This window comes from Chelonoidis abingdonii, chromosome 25, assembly GCF_003597395.2.
Source record: "Chelonoidis abingdonii isolate Lonesome George chromosome 25, CheloAbing_2.0, whole genome shotgun sequence".
Lineage (NCBI taxonomy): Eukaryota > Metazoa > Chordata > Testudines > Testudinidae > Chelonoidis > Chelonoidis abingdonii.
In genome coordinates this window covers 8,191,728-8,214,345 of record NC_133793.1, presented here as the reverse complement: position 1 = coordinate 8,214,345, position 22,618 = coordinate 8,191,728, and the positions used below count along the sequence as shown (strand labels likewise).

At 38.9% G+C, this 22,618-nt stretch overlaps 2 protein-coding genes across 3 annotated transcripts; one reads left to right on the top strand and one right to left on the bottom strand.

The window, feature by feature from the left end:
* The first annotated feature begins 805 nt into the window (after window positions 1-805).
* On the top strand, window positions 806-11,326 carry SRSF10 (serine and arginine rich splicing factor 10). The gene is made up of 6 exons (XM_075060770.1): window positions 806-1,028; window positions 3,237-3,343; window positions 5,075-5,176; window positions 8,471-8,633; window positions 8,935-8,988; window positions 9,156-11,326. The coding sequence occupies exons 1-6, from the start codon at window positions 964-966 to the stop codon at window positions 9,451-9,453; spliced, it is 789 nt and encodes a 262-aa protein (XP_074916871.1). The 5' UTR covers window positions 806-963; the 3' UTR covers window positions 9,454-11,326.
* A 5,028-nt stretch (window positions 11,327-16,354) lies between these two features.
* On the bottom strand, window positions 16,355-20,456 carry PNRC2 (proline rich nuclear receptor coactivator 2). 2 transcript variants are annotated; one of them, XM_032789556.2, is made up of 2 exons: window positions 20,368-20,456; window positions 16,355-19,078 (listed from the first exon to the last, which is right to left on the bottom strand). In XM_032789556.2, the coding sequence occupies exon 2, from the start codon at window positions 19,058-19,060 to the stop codon at window positions 18,638-18,640; it is 423 nt and encodes a 140-aa protein (XP_032645447.1). In that variant the 5' UTR covers window positions 19,061-19,078; window positions 20,368-20,456; the 3' UTR covers window positions 16,355-18,637. The 2 variants fall into 2 exon arrangements, with proteins under 2 accessions (XP_032645447.1, XP_032645448.1); XM_032789557.2 differs by having other exon boundaries at window positions 20,338-20,420.
* Between the last annotated feature and the right edge of the window lie 2,162 nt (window positions 20,457-22,618).

The window sequence follows — 22,618 nt, the reverse complement described above, 5'->3', positions numbered from 1 at the left end:
TACTAACAGTTCCAAGATGCAACACCACCAAAATGTATGGTTTTGACAGCGCCAGTTAAGAGGTTACATGTCAACATTTTGGATGGTGCAGCATGTTGAGATTTGGACACATGCAGGCATCCAAGGTGGGCTAGCACTAGCATTCCAATGTTACCTTGTAAATTGCTGGTGTCATGGTAGAGGGACTTATCCTGCCACAAAACATGCCGTTTGAGGCTGTGCACGCATCACGCTGGATGAGGATTGGTGCAGTGGGCACCGTTACCCTGCATCACTGCACCTACCTGTGCACCACTCTGCCCTTAATTTAGGGCAGGGCTGTCCTGGTTTATTGTCTGGCTAGACTGAGGGGTGTGGTGCTTTACAGTAATGGTGTGGGGGCTCTCTGCCCCTCACAGCAGCGGTCAGCACCATGGCTGATGCTGCCCCTCAGGCGCCGATTCCCCTCTCGCCACCTTCCCCATTCCTCGCCTGAGACGGGAGAGCCAGGCGCGCGCTCAGCGCCTCAGCTCTGTTCTGGCGGGAAACGGATCGGGCAGCGCACACCCGACCAGGAAAACGCTACTACAGCGCGACACAGCAGCGCGGGTTAAGTTGGCGGTATCATTCAGCGCATGCGCTGGATAACTGGCGGGCGGTGCATGCGCGGAAAAAAGAGGCGGGAGGATCTCAAGAGCTGGTGGCGAAGGAAAGAGGATAGAGGGTTCGACGCGTGCGCAACGCCTGGATAAGACTTGGCGCATGCGCAAAGCGAGGTGTGGCGGCGGGGGGTGGCAGTTTGGCGCTTGCTCTCTTTCTTCCAGCTCCCCTCCTCCTTGTTCGGGCTGCGCTCTCGCTGGACGCGCCCCGCAGTCTCGCGAGAGACGGCGAGGCCGTGGATAGTGGTGGCGCTATCTCTCTCAGGAGAGTCGCTTCGCTCCTCTTTTCTCCTCCGCGTCTGGGCCCTGCCTGGGAGCCGCCGCCATGTCCCGCTACTTGCGCCCCCCCAACACCTCGCTGTTCGTGCGGAATGTGGCCGACGACACCAGGTGTGTGTAAGTGCGGGGGGGATCCAGGGAAGGGGGCTCGGGCGGGGCGCTGGGAGGGGCAGCGGGCCGGAGCATGGCGCGAGGGCTGCGCAGGCTTTGGCGGGCTCACTAGGCCGCGCAGGCAGCTACCACATGGGAGGAGATGCGGTGGCTCCCTGAGGAAGGGGAAAGGAGACCCAGGCTGCTTCCTCCTTCCCCGTCCTTCTCATAGCCTCCATTCTTCGCATGCCTGCCGCTTTATGCCTCCCGCCTCGGCTCACAGCCGCTTTACCCAGAGCGCTGAGTTCAGAAAACAGCCAAACAAAACCAGGGAGGGAAAACTGAGGAAAAGCAGGATAGCCGTAGAGACTCCGCGGATTAACATGCGCTGGCTCACCGCGAGGCAGGGGTTGCGAGAGTAACCTGGAGGCCGGATTCTGTGCTCCAGGGCACGTGTGCACCGTCACGTGTAGCTCCCCAGCAACCGCTGGTTTCAAATATTTGCCCCTTGAGGGTAGAGTAGAACCTCAGGAGAAACCGCGATTGCCGTAAGTTGAAAAAGCACCAGAGGTTCTTGGTGTACAGAAGCTGCGCTCCCGCAACATCCGCGCGTAGTGTTGTTCCTATTTGGATAGGATGTTACTTCACTTTTTAATTGTTCTGTAAGGTGTTGATTTTGTGTGTTTTCAGTAATTAGAGAGAAATAAATAAGGGGTGGAGTTGTCTAACGTTACATTTCACAGTGGTCTAAAGTAAAAGTATCCGCGTTCCAAATACGTAAGATTGCTATAACTTTTATTTCATCAAGCAGTGGAAGTACAACATCTATTTTTCTCATTTGTAGGCTGGTATTTTTAGCAAACGGCTTATTCTACCATATTTCTCTGTACTTTGTATTAAGTATATTTATGTATTAAAGGTCAGAAATTTCTCTATAAATCCTACCTAAGTCAGTAAGAGTGTTGTTTTTGTGGAATGGAGGATTAAGGTCTAAGGGTATATTGTTGAACTTGCTGTCAGAAAAATAATGTATTGTAAAGGAGTCATGCAATAAATAACATTGAAGTAGAAATTATGGTATGGAGTAGGAGTTGCATTTTTTTCCTTATGATACTAATAGTTCTGAATTGGAAACAGGTTATGTGTGATGGCTTTTTTTTGTGTGGTCACATGTCTTTCCTCTTTGATTATACTTGTGATTAGTTTTAGAGTGAAATTTATTTAATGACCAGAACAGTTGAGGAAGAAAACTATTACATATAAACTTTGAAGAGAATGGGGAACCTATCTGGTCCCTTTCTGTAACATGCTGTGAAAACTCTGTCCTTTGTACAGATACCACGATGTTGAGATTTCCTATTGAGTCTTTGCTTTTTTTCCTGTGTTGTTATAACTGGTGTATGTCATGCATTCTTCCCCAGACTCTGAGGAAGAGAGATAAATAGTGGTAACTTTTCATCATTGACTTTCCCAGCCATGACTGTTTTATGCAATGAAATCTGTATGAGAGAGTTGCTGATATTGGAGGGGAAGAGGGGATGATTCTAAATAGCAACAGACCTATTGAACAGAATTACGCCCTTTTTCGTTAGATCACCTCCATGAAGCAATTAACTTTAGTGGCTTGAATGGCTGCTTTAGACTACTTTTGTTGTTTGATGTATCTGAAATTCACCTTGTGAGATAAAATGATTATTTTTGAGGTTCTTTCTTGAGTTTCCAAATGTTGTAACTTTCTGTTTTCATGGTGCAAAAATGTGGAATTAGAAGTCTTAGAGAAGCAGTTTCTTAAATTTTTTATACCAGACCTGCTGTTTCTTCTTCTTTCCCACCCACCTTCAATAATTCAGTACTGTTTACTAAATACACCATTACGTGTATTTTCTCCATTTACAGTTGCCCAGTATTAAATTGAGTTTTCAGATTCCAAGCTGCTAGCATAAAATTTTAATTATTCCAAGATTCTAAACAACTTGGGAGCTTTAGCGAAGCCCCTACAGTTGATGTATAATTCAGATCAGGTTTTTAATTTATTCTGGTTAATTTTATCACAAAGATTAATTACTCAGAATTTTTTTTAGTTTTTTTTGTACTTCATCTAGTTCTAAAAGCATGCTTTGCCTATATTATTTGATTCAAGATTTTTCAATAGTTTCTTTAAATATTTCAGTTTGCAACTTAAATGTAAAAAGTGAGAGAATATATAAAAATGTATTTATGGTATTTCAGGTCTGAAGACTTGCGTCGTGAGTTTGGTCGTTATGGGCCGATAGTTGATGTGTACGTTCCACTTGATTTCTACACTCGTCGTCCAAGAGGATTTGCTTACGTTCAATATCCTTTCTTCAGATGGCTGATTAGTGAGGGGTGTTGAAGTTTGAAATTCAAGTTTGTGTAAGAGGTAACAAATCTAAATGAAAAAGCAGTTTACTTTTGTGTTGTTTCTAATGTCTTATTGTGGTGTATTCCATTTTTTTTCGAAGATTAACTCCTCGCAAATTGGTCTTTACCTTTTTTGCAAAACTTTAAACCAGATCCAGTAAGATAAGAGGTATTTTGTTGAATATCTGTCACTCGAAGTGATACTAAGTGATAATTGTCATTTAAATCATAGACTCAGAAGTGTCTACCACATTTTTAATATAACTGATGCTGAAAGTAAATTTGTTCTTGTGCTTAGCAAATTGTGGCTGGTATTCACTGTTAATTTAAAAACATGGAAACTGGAATCACTTGTTCAAAAGCAGTTTGTATAAAAAATGAGGTAAACTTCTTTCTTTAATATTGTCCCCTAATTTACTGTCCTCTGTTGTTGCCTCAGAGAATGTAAAGCTGTACAGTAATGGCGACCCCAAAGAGAAAGCATGAAAGAACCTTTAGAGTAGAGTTCAACAATTAAGGCAAGTAGACAAGCCAAAGACCTCTTAAGGATCAGGCTTGAAGAGAAGGGAGAGTTTGGGAAAAGAAAAAGTAAAGAAAAGCTGGAAGAAGGACAAGCCATAATGGGAGACAAAGCTTCGCTTTATCTACAAAAGGGGGAAAAGGTTGTTTTTCAAAGTAAAAGATAAAGCCATCTGTCATTTTTGACCAAGCATCTCATGACAAGTCCTTCTGACAAGCACTTAAAGAGTTAAAGGTCAAGATGAAGTTGAATGGTGGCCAAGATTAAAGGAATCATACCTGATGTATCCTACAGAATAACAGGTTTTTTTTCTGTTTCTCATGTAAGTGGTAACTTGATAAATTATTCTGGTTTAGTCTGTTGACAGAACCTGTAATATTTCACTTGTGGGTGGTATTGAAATTGTAACTGTCTTGAATGAAATGCATTCATTCTTGGTTTATTTATCAAGATAAGTATACCTATATGGTACCCAGGAGATGATGGACGAAGTTGGTATGCAGACCAATACAGATGATTTATTCTTTCAAATCAGCTAGACTGAGGAATTACAGTGAACAGTCTTATGGATTAAAGATATTGATGATTACATTATTGAACAGCTAATCCATAGCTTAATGTTTCAGTATATGCGTTATTCTTTAATAGAATACGGTGGTCTATATTTGAGTAACAATTGCTGAAAGTCATAATCAGTTTTAGAGGAGCAAGTGAAAAGGGGAATAAGTTTCATGAATACAATAATATAATGAATGCAGAATTTTCACTTTTTACTAGTGTTGCTTAAGCATTTTAAGAGTTAGCATTCTCCCCCCCACACACCCTTTTTTTTTTTTTTTTTTTTTTTTTGGGTAAGGCAAACCTAGAGAATCGGATCACTAATAACTAACCTTCTTTAACTACTTTTGATACATCAGTATGTATGAGAGAAAAGAAGGCTATGGAGTTACATGGTGATTTTATCCTTTAGTGAACATACTCTTGGTTGTACCCATATCACAAGATTTGTATTGTGTTCCTCTCTCCAAAAATTCTCCTACAACCTTACAGTTAATGGGAGACAGTTTTTAGTGTGCCCTATAGCAAGGTTAAAATATCCAGGAAAAGCTGTCAACTTGAAGTTGTTAACTACTCAGATTCCCAAGTACCTTAACACTTAGCACATTTGAAGATGTCCGTGATGCTGAAGATGCCCTCCATAATTTGGACCGGAAGTGGATTTGTGGCCGGCAGATAGAAATCCAGTTTGCGCAGGGTGATCGGAAAAGTAAGTGCCTTTGTGTGCAGTATCAGTGTATAGTTATATCCTTAATGATAGGATAGTCAGAACATAAGTCGGGGAGCGTAAGTCTTGCGTAAGTCGGGGAGCATCTATTTTAATAGAAATTATAGGAGTGTCAGGCGATTTAGAATAAACGAATTGAATTGTTAATAATAGAATACCCTTTCTTTAAATATTTAAAGTTTTCTACGTTTTCAAATCTATTGATTTCAATTACAACATAGACCACGAAGTATACAGTGCTCACTTTATATTTTATTACAGATATTTGCACTGTAAAAAAAATAATCGTATTTTTCAGTTCACCTAATACAAGTACTGTAGTGCAGTCTCTTTATTGTGAAAGTTGGACTTACAAATGTAGAATTGTGTACAAAAAATAACTGCATTCAAAAACAAAACAATGTAAAACTTTAGAACCTACAAGTCCACTCATTCCTACTTCAGCCAATTGCTCAGACAAACGAGTTTGATTACAACTTGCAGGAGATAATGCTACTCGCTGCTTCTTTATAATGTCACCTGAAAGTGAGAATAGGCGTTCACATGGCACTGTTGTAGCTGGTGTCGCAATTTATTTTCATGCCAGATGCGCTAAAGATTCACATGTCCCTTCGTGCTTCAACCACCATTCCAGAGGATATGCATCCATGCTGACGACAGGTTCTACTCAATAATGATCCAAAGTAGAGTGGACCAACGTATGTTCATTTTCATCATCTGAGTCAGATGCCACCAGCAAAAGGTTGATTTGGGTTCTGTAGTTTCCACATCTGAGTGTTGCTCTTTTAAGACTTCTGAAAGCGTGATCCACGCCTCATCCCTCTCAGATTTTGGACAGCACTTCAAATTCTTAAACCTTGGGTCCAGTGCTGTAGCTATTTTTAGAAATCCCTCATTGGTACTTCCTTGCATTTTTGTCAAATTTGCTGTGAAAGTGTTCTTAAAACGAATGTGTACTTGAGTTGTCTGAGACTGCTATAACATGAAATATATGGCAGAATGCGGGTAAAACAGAACAGGAGACGTACAGTTCTTCCCCAAGGAGTTCAGTCAAATGTAATTAACACATTCTTTTTTTAGCAAACATCATCAGAATGGAAGCATGTCCTCTGGAATGATGGCTGAAACATACGAATGTTTAGCATATCTGTCATGTAAATACCTTGCAACACCAGCTACAAAAGTGCCATGCGAACGCCTGTTCTCACTTCCAGTGACATTGTAAATAAGAAAGGGCAGAAAACTTGTTTGTCTTAGCGATTGGCTGAACAAGAAGTAGGACTCAGTGGACTTGTAGGCACCAAAGTTTTACATTGTTTTGTTTTTGAGTGCACTTACGTAACAAAAAAAATCTGCATTTGTAAGTTACACTTAGATTGCGCTACAGTATTTGTATGAGGTGAATTGAAAAATACTATTTCTTTTGTTTACAAATATTTGCACTGTAAAATTATCAAACAATATAAAGTGAACACTGTACACTTTCTATTCTGTGTTGTAATAGAAATCAATATATTTGAAAATGTAGAAAAAAGTTAGAGATATTTAATACATTTCAGTTGGTATAGTTTAACAGTGCAATTAATCACAGTTAATTTTTTTGAGTTAACTTATGCACTTAACTCCAATTAATCAACAGCCCTAATTAATATATTTACTTTGTTTTGACATCAAAATGAAATGCTTTGATGGTTCTGAATCCAAAATGATACTTAATGTGTATAATCAATTTCACACTTAATATGGCATATGGTATAAGAAATCTTTGGTGTTTACCATATAATTGAAAGTAAGTAGTCTTATTCCAGTTTTTATAACTCTAAAACAGAACTAATGTGGTTGTATTAAGTATTATTCTTCAGAAAATGGTTGATTTTAAGAATGCATTACAAGAAACTTGTAACGTTAGTATTCTAAAACATGTATATGCAAATTTAGTCTTATTTGTCTGATATGTCAGCCCAAGGATCTTGCAGTACAAAGTATCGGGGAAACAATATATCTGTTACGTTCTCCCACGAAAAATTGCATACAACCCTTGAAGTAAATGGAAATTGCATGCATGCAAGGACAAAATTCAGTCCTGAATGTTTGGGGGTTTTTGGCGGGGAGGGGTGGGATATAACATCGCCTTAAGTTTCTTGAGGAAAATGAATTAACCCCTTGCCATTCATTTGATAACTGCTAGTGCACACATCGCAAGTGTGTGATTCCAGACACTGGCTTCATTGCAACATGGAAAATGTTTAAAATATACATTGAAGCATAGCAGTGTGAGGTTATATACCCAATATTGCTTCATATTTGGATGAGTGTCCTGCTAGTGAAGGCAGGGGGCTGGACTCGATGACCTTTCGGGGTTCCTTCCAGTTCTATGAGATAGGTATATCTCCATATAGTTCTTATTTTATTTTATATTTTTTAGGGGTGCATTTAATTCAAGGGGAAAATACAATATAGTAGCAGTAATGTGCTGCTATTTCCCCTTGCCCCCTGTTGGGGGGGAAAAATAGAACAGGACCAAGCCTATTTCCTGCCATTTTTGGTTGAAGGGTCATAATCAATTTATACTTCACTCTTGTTTACCTTGTGTATAATCAGTTTTACCACTTTCCTTGTATAGATTCCATTGTTGGTCTGCCAAAAAAGGAGAAACTTTATTTTATATTTTTTAAAAAAAGACTACAAAAATCAGTAGACTATGGGGTGGGTGTAATACCTGAAACTTTTTGCCAATTTGTTTAAAAATAAATTAGGTTTCTAGTTGACTGTCCTCTTAACTGAATTCAGAAATATCAACACAAAATAGGGCCATGAAGCCCTACTAACAGGCAAACTGAAGATTATAAGATTTTCTCCAATGGGATAGAACCAGCATAACCAGCTCTTTACTACCAGTTGGTATATGTGGGCAGGGGTATGGCTGAAGCACTGCTACATCCAAGCAATACTCTGTTACCCAAATCATCATTCACAACTGGCGACTGGACACAACTTACAGCAGCCCCAAGGCTGCTCTAAACAGTAGTAATGGGGCATAAATATGGTGTGCAACCACTTTTACATCTCTCACGTGTGTCCCTTCTGGTCTTCATCAAAATGCATTGTCTTGACTCAGGAATTGAGCCCACTTAAATTGATTTTTGGAAACGGATGCCCCCACTAATGCATAATGGAAATTCAGAGGAAGGGGCAGGGAGAACTGATCTAGAAATTAGAAAGTTACATTTGATATTTTTTTTAACAAAAATGTTAAATATTGCTATTTTTCTGCAGCTCCAAATCAAATGAAAGCCAAGGAAGGGAGAAACGTGTACAGTTCTTCTCGCTATGATGACTATGACAGATATAGGCGATCTAGAAGCCGGAGTTATGAAAGGAGGAGGTCTAGAAGTCGTTCTTTTGATTACAACTATAGAAGATCTTATAGTCCTAGAAAGTAAGTGTAGTGTTTGACTTCAACTACACAGCAGTCAGTTGGAGAAGAAAAAACATACTGACTATTTAGTTGTTAACATTTTGAATACTTTTTTTGTATGCTTACTTTGTAATCACATGTGTGGGAGTTACTGTATTTTGCATGCTTCATCAAAACAGAACTATTGAATGAAATACAATTCTGTGCTTCATATTAAAGAATTAAAAGCAAATGCACATCTCAAAAAAACTAAACTTATTAATCATCTATATAAATACAAAGGTATTTGTCACCGTTTACTTTTTCTGATGTACCTTTTTAGCAGTAGACCTACTGGAAGACCTCGGCGTAGCAGGAGCCGTTCGGACAATGATAGGTAAAAAAAAAAAAAAAATTTTACACCGTTTAAATTCAGAACTAGATTACTATAATCCTTAACTTTAGATTAAAAAATTTACTCCTGCAAAAATGGTATAAAAAATGTACTCGATGTCTAAGAATAGCATTTTTATATTCAAATCTCTCTCCCCTTTATTCTGATAGGTTCAAACACCGCAATCGATCTTTTTCAAGATCTAAGTCCAATTCAAGATCACGATCCAAGTCACAGCCCAAGAAAGAAATGAAGGCTAAATCACGTTCTAGGTCTGCATCTCACACCAAATCTAGAGGCACCTCTAAAACAGATACTAAAACACAGTATAAGTCCAGCTCAAGATATGAAAAGGAACCGAGAAAAAAAGAACCAGCTAGATCCAAATCTCAGTCAAGATCACACTCTAGATCTAGGTCAAAATCCAGATCACGGTCATGGACTAGTCCCAAGTCCAGTGGCCACTAACAGTGTAACCATCTTGTTTTTAGGCATGAATCATTCATTTACACACAGTTCAGTTTTCTTAAATTATCAGGAATATGATGTTGCAACAGTGCTAAAAAGAACTTCTCTTTTTGTCAGTTTTCCCTGTAGCAGGCAGTGGTTATAATTAAAATAACAGTGTTGAGAAGCCACTAAGAGAGTCCACTTCGTGAAATGTCATGGGCAGCTATTGATTTGATTGTGGTGTCTGTGTATATTTTTGTAAAGATTTGCATTTGTTGATGCTTAAAATATTGGTGATAACTTGATTGACCATAATTTGCAACATTGTCCTATTACAAATTTCACACCCAAAGAGAAATTGGTACAAATTGGTGTGGAGCAGTTAAACTAGCGGTTTAACTTGTTCTTCAGTATTAAAAGTTTGCAGTGTGAGTGGAAAACTAGGCAGCTGTAGTGCAATGCTGTCTGCTGTGAAATAGACTGGCAACATTATGTTTCCATTGTTTAAAGGGAGGAAATCTCTATTTTTCATGCCCACCCTACAGCAAGTAGACACATGGTGTTGAAGTTTCTTGTTAACCCCACCATCTATAGAGATGGTACTAACATTGCATATAGTATATGGAGAGAGTCACCATCTTGAGGATTCATAGGGGAATCATGCAGTGTCATGATAGTTGTCAGGAGAGGGCTTCATTGTTTTTACCCAGCTGCTAATATTAGCTGTTTAACAAAAACATATACATTTGAAAATATTAAGGTCACATTTAAGCAAATGACAGAGCAGCTACAATATTAGGTTAATGTGTGTACATTTTACTCAGTTTTTGTATCTATTCTAAATTTTAGTGAGCAGTTAATCATAAATTGCTTAGTTTCCTGCTGTTAGATGCAAGTAGATTTGTTTCAAGTTGTGTGTGTACAGTATATAAGAACTAAACTTTTATGCCAATTACTCTTGTGGTTAGTTGGTGCATTCATAGATATCAAACTCTAGCCAGCTCTCTATTTGTGAATAACTAAAGGATTGCTTTTACACGTCAAAATTTATCTAGTCAAACAAGCCTAAATTGCATCCCTTCATCCCCAGACTGGATAGTGCTTTGGTTACAAGGTTTCATTTTAAATTACTTAAGGACAAATCTTCCAAATTGGGTGTGAATTAGAACTGCTTCTCTAGCTATTTTATCACAAGTACAGTATCTTGAGTAAACTAATGTGAAAAATAGTACAATACCAGTATGTAATCTCACAAGTATTTCTCTGGAAGGCAAGATGTTTTGTTAAGAAAATGGCTTCTGGCTTTGAATTTAAATAGGAAAAAAACAAGCCAGTGTCAAACACCTTATGTTCCTTGCTGTCTATATAGTAGTGTATGAAGATGTTGGTGAAAAGTTTCCTTTTTAGAGAATTACTTTTAGGTTTTGGTTTTAGTAATTTCAGCAGGGCCATTGAGGAAACAGACAGCAGCAATACTGGCTGTTGAATGTGCTTAAGGGGTTGATTCTAGAACCTTTGTATACTTGATAGTATTTCTAATTTTTTTCTTTACTCTTTGCAGTTAATGTTCATGTTCTGCTATGCAATCATTTATATGCACGTTCCTTTAATTTTGTAGACTTTCCTGGATGTATAGTTTAAAAACAACAAAGTCTATTTAAAACTAGCAGTAGCGTGCAGCTCTAGCAGAGAAAAGTTGTGGGATTAAACTTTGTATTTTCTTTCATATAGGGGCTTCTAAAAAGGTATTTTTATATGTTCTTTTTAACAAATATTGTGTACTACCTTTAAAACATCAATGTTTTGATCAAAATAACTAAAGACCCAGCTTATTTTCTGCTTGCTGTAAATTTAGCAAACATGCTGTAATAAAAAAAAAAAATGAAGGAAATACTGATCCACTGGAATTATTGTAGCTTTAGAATTTGATTCTAGAGCAGCATTAGGAACAAGGCCATGCATCCTCTGTGAAGTAAGGTGCTTCTTTAAGGTTTTCGTTGTAAAGTAGAACAAGAATCCATTTATTTTGTCTGTCTAGATACCAGTGTACTTTTTTTTTTTTTTTTAAGAGGGTTAATGGGGAAATAATAAGTGTATCTTTGGCCTAATAATGCAAAAGAGATTATCCTAATTTCCATGATCAAGGTCTCAACAAAATTACAGATTTCCCCCATTTGTCATATTGAGATAATGCAGTAGACAAATCAGGGTCATTAAGCAGAATTAAAGATGCATGAGGGAACAAAATTTCTAGATGACGCTAGGCAGTTACTTACACTTACCATGTCATGCACTGTAACAAAAGGCTTTATCTGGTAGATTACATAAAAATTAATTTTTTCTGTTAGAATTCTATTTTTTCTTTCTTCAACCTCTCAAAACCTGAGATGGCTTTTGGGAATATAGAGCATACGATGCTTTATTAAATGATTGTAACTTGTGCAAAAGGGAAATAATATCCTATAAAATTTACTGTGGACTCCCAATCTTGGAAAACAAAAGTGTAGCGCTTAAATGAATTTTAACCATGTAGATAAGATTGGGGCTATATTGTAATGAATTGTTTTATTGGATATTAACAGCAAAAGAGAAATTGACTATTCTGGAAAATTGTACAGTGCTAAAAACCAAAACTGCTCAGTGGTTATCGTGACGTTTGTTCTAAAAAATATAAAATCTATCAAATAGAAAGTCTTTATTTTGAAAAGCCAGCTCGATTGAAGTCAACTGTAACATGACTAACTTGACTTGTGCACATGGGCAAGCCAGAAAAGCTGAGCACAAACCCACAACGTTGCAAAAGTGAAGATGGTACCCTAGTTCTTGCTCCAATGCAGAGAAAATGTCAAAAAGGCTATTCTGTGGAGCCTTTCAGCCGGGAAGGGGATTGTCGGGACATGGCCAAGGAGAGAGGGAATGTTTGTATATTTGTGCAAGTCAGCCCCTGCAGACACCATCATCCATCCCCAATGCACACGCCTTATTATTCGTGCTCTAAGAGCAAATAAGCCCCTCTTGTGCAAGCTTTCTGCAGGCTAAGCTGCAGGAATGGGTAATACTGCAAAACAGTATGTGTATATATATCTTTGGAGCGGTGAGGAGGGTGGGAATTGCGCTTTCCTGTGGTAAACTAGAATTTGCACCTAATGCAGATTCTGTAGAAGTGAAATATAATGTTTTAGTTTTTTTTTTTTTTTTTTAAAGAAGGAGGGAGCTGCAATCCATGACAATTGTAGCATAAAGTTTTGTTTCAATAGTAACAGACAGCTCTACTGGAATTTCTATTCCACGTATCTAGGATTAAATCCAAAAGTCCACACACCCAACTGTTAATTTTAATGAAAATCTTCAACCACAATGGATAAAGTAGCTGTGTGTTCAGATTAGGACTGCTGGTAAATACAAGTGTCATTGAAACAGCATAGATGTTTATCCATTATGTGCCTTTTAAATACTTACACATCTGTGTTTAAATGTACATTATGAAAGCTTATTTGGAGTCTGAAAGTTTACATGTTTTGACACTTCTGCTCTTGAAAAGAGCCTTTTAAAATGTTCAAAATGAATTTTGTATTACAGCTTGAAACATGTTAGAGGACAGTTGGATGTTATAACTAGGATTGCAGTGTATTACAGAACTTACATATTTAGTTTGTCAGGAACACTGCACAAAATATTTAAAAGTATGAAGGAATATAAAATTCAACATTTTAGGAGTATAATTTCCCACTAATACTCTTAACAAGATAAATGCAAAAAAATAGCAGTGCTCTTAAAAAGCTTCTAGAGAGCTGCTATCAGATTTGTTTGAAGACATTCACGTTTGAGGATGTGTGTAGGGTGAGGGAAGACTGTAAACTGTTGTGTATTTGGGGGAAAAGATGTTTTATTTGTACACGTCACCATCCTGCCTTAAATTTTCTTTGTTCTATCTGTTTAAATAAGTCTGTGAATTCAGAATAAAATGTACAGGATTTTGGCTATACCCTGAAAGCACCTTCTGAGTGACCACAGCTGTAGTCTGTTCCACTAGGGGTCATCCTACCTTGAAATACCTGTGAACAGACTTTCCTGGGGCCTCACTGGTTGTGGAGCCAAAGCGTATTCATCAATAGCAGACCTATTGGGAAGTTAAAATATGGAAAGAAACTTTGTTTTGAAGTTGCAGCTATGAACAAGAGTTAATGTTCTTTCAAATTTCCTTTTGTCCTGTGCTTGGAATATAGGTTTTTTATTGTGGTGGTCACATCTGGAAAACCGTATTGGCTTTCTACTTATCAGATCATATGCAGCTTTCATGTTTTTTCCTTTCTACACAAGTTGATGTGAAAAATGGTATCTTTTCGTTGTTTTACAATTAATTTGTAGTCTTATCACAGTCCATCTATTATTTTGGATAGCTTTTTTGAATAGCTGGCATTAAAACTTGTAGCTGACACTGAAAGCATAATAATTTGAGTGGCGGCTGTAGTGTCAAATGCATAAAGATTTTGTATTTCAACCAGGAATAGAAATCTTCCTTTCAAATGTTGTTCACTTACTGAGTTGCTGATAGCAGCAACTCAATCTGGAATAACTCTAGCATTTATTTCAAATAGTTTGTCTCTAGTTAGGAGTTTTAATCTAAGCAGCATTGCTTGTTTTCATGGCATTGTTTGAATAAAATTTCAAATTAAAGGATAAGGGTTGACATGTACAAACTAATACTGTAATCTTCACACTAAAATACAAATTTCAGAAGTGAAATTTGCTCTAGTTCTACTAGTTGTAAATTGCTGAAATATGAACAAGAGCTGAGACTACAACAGAAAAAACTTTTCAGTGACTAACTTTCAGGCTGTCCTGGTTTGTAGTCTGTTGTATTAGGGGTCTTTTTCTCACCCATTTTCAACTATTCATTTCATATAACTCTGTTAAATTTGTAAATGAGTATAGCAAATCAAATCCCTACCTGTTCCTGGTAGGCAGCTGATCCTCACAATTATTAGTATCCTACATCTAAGCAATTTTAAAAGGGCCCCTTGTTACAGTAGTATTTGAGCACCTTGCAACAACCCTGTGAGGTAGGAAAATCTGTTATCTACAGTTTATAGATGAGGAATCAAGTCGGAGAGACCAAATGAATTTCAATGAGCTGGAGGGCCTAGATTCTGTTTAAAAATTTCTGGCCCCATGTGACTTGCCCAAAATCACAGGAAGTCTGGGGAGCAAGGAATTGAACATAAGTTTCCTGAATCTCAAACTAAGGCCTGAGCAAGTAGGCCATTCTTCCTGTTCCATGAAATCTGAGGGTCCATGTGCTTCAGTGGAGGTTATTTTTATACATTGGGCTAAATTTGCTTTTTATAAATAAGGATCATTTAACTGAAGTGCAAGTGAAAAGTAACATGGGGAATCTGAAAGATGCAGAGAATTTAAATTGTATCTTTCTAAAATGTCCACCATACTGTTATACCATTAATCTGTTTGGAAAAAAAATGTGCTACACTGCTGAAGAGCAGAATGTTTAAATCCACAGCTCTTGGAATGTCTTGAAGCACTATTCTTTAGTACCCAGGATTTCATCATGGTAGATACTATATGATCTTCTGGGGGAAAAACTTTGGTTTTTCTAATTCCAGTTATTCACTTCGCATTAATGAGTTTAAATCTGGATTTTTATAGTTGTTCATTACACATACTGGATTTGACTGAAGCAGAACATTGAAAAATGTATGGCTTGTGTATTTAAAAAAAAGACATGAATATCACCTGGATTTAAGTTCTCAAGCTTCAATTGTGAAGGGAAGGAGGACTGAATCTCTTGCAAAGAGTATTCCTTTCAAGCATTGGTGTTAAATGGGTATGAAGACTTTTTAAACCTATCCCAACCATGTATAGCTTGGGTTTTGGTTTGAGGCCAGACGCACTAGCAAAAGTAGGGAAGACTTGACACTTGTGTAAAAATACATGTCAGCCAACAAAAAAAGCACAAACACTTTCTCCATCAGAAAAGTCAATTTTGGAGTAACAGTAAAAATAAGGAACAAATAACTTGTCTTATGGTTTGACCTTCATATTAACTAGTCTCAAGTGACCAACTGCACTATAAAATTTATAAAGAGCTAGAAATGTGCAAATGATTTTGTTGGTGTAAAAACTCAGGCTAGTTACTTTCAAATACTGATCCATCTCACAGAAAGTGCACTCATGGGTACTGTAGGAGATAGTTAAGAGGGCTGTGTGGAACAAGAGTTTTTGTTATTGAAAATACTCATCCTTTTTCTGAAACCGACCTATATAGCTTCATCTGTTGCTTTTATACCACTGATTAAGTCCGCCTAGCTCTACAGCTATCCTTTTTTATTTGTAGTCTCATAGCACCTACCAACCCCAGTAATAGATTAGGACATCAATGTGCTAGGTGCTGTACAAACACCACAAGGCAGTCCCCTGCCTAAAAGGCTTACAGTCCAAATGCAAGACAAGATACAACTGCTGGTCACAAACAACAGTATGAGGAAACATCTCTAGGGGCTGTCTCCATTACTGAATGTTTTCCTCTGCCTCTTTCAATATACATTTCCACTATCATTCACAGGCATAAAATCTACTGTCTCTCCCCACTGCCCCCCTGAATTGAGCCATGCATTAAATACCTCCCCTACAGTCACCATCTGCACAAAGATCTTTTACTACCTGGTCAGCTCAGGCAGAGTACTCGTTCAAAATACTGCTGAAGTCTCCCCTCTTTCAGTATCTCTTACCTCAGAATCAAGCATCTTCAGAAGATACTAACACAATCACCTCTTTCCTTAAGTACAATCCTTCCCATGCTGAAATTCAATCTTAGTGCAAAATGTATAAAGGCTGGAGCAATAAGTGATTCATTTATACAGTTCTTTTAAGAAACAAGAACCACCAGAGATGTTTGGGGGGGGGGGGGGGAGGTTAAGTAGTTTATTTGTTTTGGTTTTTTTAAGATTTCCAATTGATACATGTACAAGCTGTACTTCATAAACATTTTAAATATCAAATATAACAATTACACTTTGGGTACAACGGATGACATTTGGTGAGAGATTAGGAGACAAGGAACATAATAAATTTAGAAAACTACCAATCTAGTCATCTTATTTGAAGATGTGTAAACACTGATAGCTGCCAGCACACTTTGAATGTATAAATAGAACTAAATGCACAGAAGTGCATCTTGAGCACTTAAAGAACCACTTTTGTTTTAGCAAGCTATTTTTTTGTAATCGTTACCCTATTTACTCCCCATTCTTCATTATTGCTGATTACTGTGTTTAAACAACTGTCTTCATATTCTTTCAGTATGTCACAAATCAGTTTCTCACTTCCACCATGGAAGCATCTGTGCTTTTGTAAACTGGATTATGGCATCACTGAATAAAATCAAGTATTGGGTATCATATTACAAACAGCTTTTATTTAAACACTAATATGTTGACAACCAGCATACTGGGAATAAAGTTCAGAAGGAAGACTTAATAGGGTTTTATATATATTTTAACTAGAACAGCACTTCAGTGGTTCTTTAAGGGGAGGGACATTAAATACAGTATTGTTGCATCTAAATTCCAAATAATAAAAGCCAGATGTGGATGGCTCAATCTTCATTGCAGGATTAATGGAGTTACTGTGCTCTCAAATATGTAAAACCATCTAGAATACTTTTTAAATTGTAGGCAGAGCTCTAGCTCTTAGGTATTTATATAAACATGTCTATTGAGAGACCTTTACATTAATAGTTTTAGAATCTTTTCAGTGTACCATAATAGTTCATCCCAGCTAAAGTCACTTTTATACATTCAAAATAGGTGCATTTTACACAGATTGGTGTAGCTTTTTTTTAAAAAAAAGAGTTTTGTTTTTATTAAAAATTCTAAAAGCCTTATTTGCACTGAATTTACTTAAAAAACAGCTTACAACAAAAACAACGTGAATGTTCACTGGTACATAAGTGCAAGGGCACAGCCATGTGTGTGCTTTTACAGTTTTCTTTAAACAAAATATTTTTTAAATCAGGCCATGTACTCAGCATGGTCATCTTACATTCAGCAGTTTTGTACTAAAAATACTTTTTCTGCAGGAAAGCCCAGCATGAATTTACATATGCTACAGAGTTTTACATTTATTTACATGGCTCTTTTTCCCCCCAACTTATTTATATGTTTCATACTTGCCACAAGCGACACTAGTTTAAACAACTTCACATTACAGGGTATCCAATTTAAGACTAGCTCAAACAACTCTATCATTTCAGCTTTTTCAAAGATATAAAACATACAAAAATGCATTTTAAAAACTGCTCAGTGCAATCCCAATAAAGGAAAGGGATTAGAAGGTTTTTGGCTGTCACCTGGCAATGCAAAATGCTTTTGTTAGGTGGCACATTTCAAATTGTACAGGTTCAAAATAAAAATGCATTTCTACATTTTTGAAATGATCAAGATGTCAGGCAATTTTAACATCAAATTGTTTTGTAAGGATGCACAAAATCTGTGGGGAGTAAACTTCCTAAAAACATGTACATTTTAGTCACAGGTTTGTTTGCCCTGTCAATCATTAACACACACCAAATAAATGCTCACTAATATTTAAAAAAATGCCATCTCTCTCCTAGTGGCTAGATGTAGATTTTGTAAAAAAAATAAAAAAATAAAAAAAAAATGAACTCTTAATTAGCTTTCAACAGGTTTCACGCAATTAACTGATCTGAAACAAGTATGAAAGATACTGGTTTGAGTACTTCTGTAAACTGCTTATGTTTTCCAATCAAAGGTGCATTACATAATGTAAGGGTCGGTTTTTTGCCATAACTTTCTCTCATTTCCAGTGGGGGAGGAAGAAGGGGGAAATCAGCATATTTTTAAGTGGTCACAGTTCAAATTCCAAGCGCAATACAATGCATAAGCATTACTGACAACCAAACTTTGTTTGGATTGCATGTTGATATCACAAGTACATAGTTTGTCACAGTAAATGCACACAGCACACAACTCTGAATGATATGAAGAGTTAAGTTGAACATCTCTTGAAAAGTGGTCCCCACATCATGTGACTCAATTTTTAGATGCAGCTAACAAATCTGATTCCATAAAAAAATTGTGCATTTTGGAACTATGAATTTAACTAACAGTCTCAAATTTGAAACCCTGTAAAAATTTTAAAACGTTTCAATTTTTGAAGTTCCATCTCAAGCCTGGACTTTAAGTAAGGTTTTAAGTTGAAAGGTCATTATTTCTTTATCAGAAGGATTAAAGGAAACAGGTACCCAGTGACTCGGTGGCTTAGGAAGAACACTTGGTGAAGGTGGCTCACTAAATTTTGCTCCAGCATAGTTCTGATTGGTTTGAGATGTGAAAAGTGAGTTGGGACTTGATAAAGTAGGACTCCAATTCTGATTATTTGGGAAGTGCACAGTGTTCTTGCCCCCATTTTGCATGGCCTGCCATGCAACAGATGATGTGCTACATCCATGTCCTCTTTCTTTCTTCATATAGGTCATCTTCATTTGAGAATTCTGATCTTTGCTCTTTTGCCTGTTAAGTTGTTTATTCTTCTTGGTAATATTTCTAGACTGGGGAACTGGAATGCTGAACCTTTCTCCACCACCCATCTTCAACTTAAATGTCACCTGTATGAAAAGGGAGGAACAATAGTCAGTAGGAACTCTGAATGAGACACTGATTTTTCAACGAAAAAGTTTAAGTTTGTGAAGTTCTAAACAAAAGAACTGAAGTCAAACTATATGCCCACTAAATTAAAGGCAAATGTATTCAGATAGCAAGAGACTTCAGGTAGAACACGATACCATTTTATAACTCTGCCTGGACAGACCTGAATTAGAAGTGTGGAGAGAGGGATCCTTAAATACCTAGCCAATTTGTAAATGTTAAAACAGATGTCTAAATGTGTTTATGAATTCTGTAATAGCAGGGTCTTTTTACAAGTCTGATACCACACATCATTAAGTTAGCCCACAACTTGGCAGAGATCAGCACTCAAATGAAGAACAGCTAAATCCAGGTAAAGATAGCAGAAGAAACACTTTATAGAGTTACAATACAGACTCATGGTTGAAGATGCATACATAAAATTGGTCTTGTCAGTCCACAGCTGAGAAGTTCTCACAGCTTCTTCATTTATGCAGTCATGAGTTGACACATTCTGACATCAGTGGCTAGATAGGAGATGGTATTCCAACATGGCCGCCATAAAATAAGCCTCAACTCCCTTCTGACTGAATTCTAGCAATGCAATGTACCTGGGCATGAAACAGTTGGCCCTCAGGACTCTCCAAATAGTATGAAATGCAGAAGTTCTTCCTCAGCAATACAGGTTACCAGAAGCACATCAAACGTGTCCTCCACTTTTTACACAGGCTCCCCTTGAATATTTTATCAAATTCAAAATATTAATCCTACTCTTAAAGGTGCTTAATGATACCTGTATCACCCAAAGCTCAGCAGTTGACAACTGATTACTGCACAAGATGTGTGTAGGAGCAGCTTTCTTGGTCCCGTCCAGGAGTGAGGAGCCAACTTCTGCAGAATCTAAGAACCATCACATCCCTCCCTTTCTAAGTGCAAATGCATTTCTTTCAACCTTGCAACCTTGTCTTCACTGATAGAAACATAGTCCATGTACTTTCTTAAAATTAAAATAAAAACATAGAGCCTTCTCCATGGAGAGAAAGGAAAAAGAAAAGAACCACACTTTTGGTGGCAGATAGACTACTGAAACCCACTCAAGATACCATGGTGATGGGCATGGCATAAGAACCTGTAGAGAGAATGAGAATACTATCTGGAATCTAAAATCCAATTTCAAACCACTGCTTTCCAAAGCACCTGCAGCTAAGCTTGTAGCCAAATGACTTTCTTCCCCACCCACCACATCTTCCAGTCATCATTATTCCTCCACCTTTCAGTCTTCTTTTCAGACTCTGCAGCCTCCACCTCTCGTCCCCTTTCCTGCTGCCAACCCCGAAAGAGTAGGTGCTGTCTTCTGTTGGACCCCTTCCTTTGGCTCGGAATGGAAGTTTTCATGGGCTGATCTGCTGTGTTCAGCCAGGAAGCCGAGCCCAACATCAGATTCTCAGCACACAGGCTCCAGAGGAGAAGTCTAAGCTATGAAGACAAAAAGAAAAACATTTGAACTCAGGTAAGGGAAAAACAGGTGCTAGCCAAGGAACAATTGGGATTGAAACTATCATTTGCAGCAATTTCTAAAAAAGGAAAGGGCTAGAAAGAATTCACACAAGGGACAAATACAATTTATTTGTCCATCTTGGATCTGAAAAACATGGGGATAATATTGATTTCACACAGATGTTTTCTGCAGGGCTGAATTACTTTATACTTTTTTTGTATACTACCAAGAGCATACTAGCCATGTTACAGAGATAAAAAATTGCTACAATACTAAGTTCTTATTTTTGCCTATAGCTTTATAAAGCATGAAAAGGCAAGCAGGACTTGGCTCTTTAAAGAGTCAAACATAATGGGAAGATAGCGATTTGGGATAGAGTCCCAATGTGTTAACACCTCCCCGGGCACTCCCGTGTAAGTCAACAGAGCTGCTCACAAAAGCAGGCAGGCACTAGGGTAGCACAGGAGCGTGTTTACAGATTCCAGCCTTAACTGCTGGAACACTTTCTATTTAAGATATTTCCAGTTAAACCTTCAGACACTTCCCCTTTCGGTACAGCTCACGCAGTCGGATTACTGAGCTCTCCAGCTGATGCTTTCCATTTAGCAGTAACAGGATACACATCCTCAGTTTCTAGTCAATGTACTGAGTAGCCATATGAACTCATTCCTCCCCACCACCATGATACCAAATCAATAAGAGGATCGGGTCATTAGCTCACCAAATTACTTCTTGCTAAACTTCTCCGCCCAGCCCGCACTACCCTACGCCTTGCTCTGAAGCAACCACCCGCTCCGCCGCCCTTCGCTCTGGTCGTGACCACAGAACGGCTCGCGGCTACTAAATCAAGGAGCTATGGAGCTCGGAGGGTTACGCACCCGCGCGCCAGGGTCCTCTCCCCCACAAGGCACATAACAGGGGCTTGTTACTCCCGGGTTACCTTTCCCCAGCCCCTTTGGGATCTTCCTGTCCTCGACCACTACTCTTCTCCCCCTGCCTGATCCTCCCATCCCCGTTGCCGCCGCCTCAATCCGCTAAACCGTCTCCCCAACCCCTGCAAACAACTGGGCAGCTCAGTGACAACAACATGGCGGCCGCTGCGCTCGACTCCTCCTGCGTCCCCTACTCCACTTACCGACTTCTGTCTCTCTCACTCGCTCACACACCCTAAGCCTCCAGGAATCGGATCCCACTGCCTCTCCGCCGGCAACGCCACACTCAGAGCCCTCTAAAGCGCAGCCAGGGCCCCTGCTCCGCTGCTGCTGCACTAGCTGCCTTCGCCACCCACACAAAATGGCGGCCGCCTTCCTGCACTGGATGCCGCCAGCCACCACCCGCCCCTTCTCCCGGCATTGGCCAATGGGAACGCGATATACCCCCGCCTCGGCCAATAGGAGCCAGACCTGCCTGTTGCTGGGGCGGAAAGGAGGCAGGGTGGGGAGGTCGAAGCAGCTGTTGTTGTAGGTTTGAATCGCCTCAGAGAGGAGCATGTCGGGAAGGGAAAGAGAGAGGGTTGAGGGGAGCTCGAGGGGTTTCTACAGTGTCATGGAAAGGATGTGGGGGGTGGAGAGCGAAACTGAGAGACAAAAAGGCGCTCAGAGGGGGAGCCGGGGGCCACGCTGAGGGGAAAAGGGGGCACTCATGGAGGCGGGAGCGGGGGGCATAGTGAGGGGGAAAGGGGCTGTTCATGGAGGAGGGAGCTGGGGGACACACTGAAAGGAAAGGAGGTGCTCAGAGGGACGACATGGGGGGGCCGCACAAAGAGGCTGCTCTTGGAGCAGTATGTTGGGGGTAACGCTGGGAAGGGGCCACTCAGTGAGGGAGTTGCACTCTAAGGCAGGGGCAGTACCCAGCAATTTCACTGGCCCCTCCGCCAATAATTCCTAAATTAGATACCTCCCTGAAATACCAGTGTCATTTCCCCTGTCTATCCAGCACTTTCCTGCTGCCTGACAAAGTCCATAACTGAAGTTGGTCTGAACATATTACTTCACTCACCTTGTCTCTTTAATATCCTGGGACC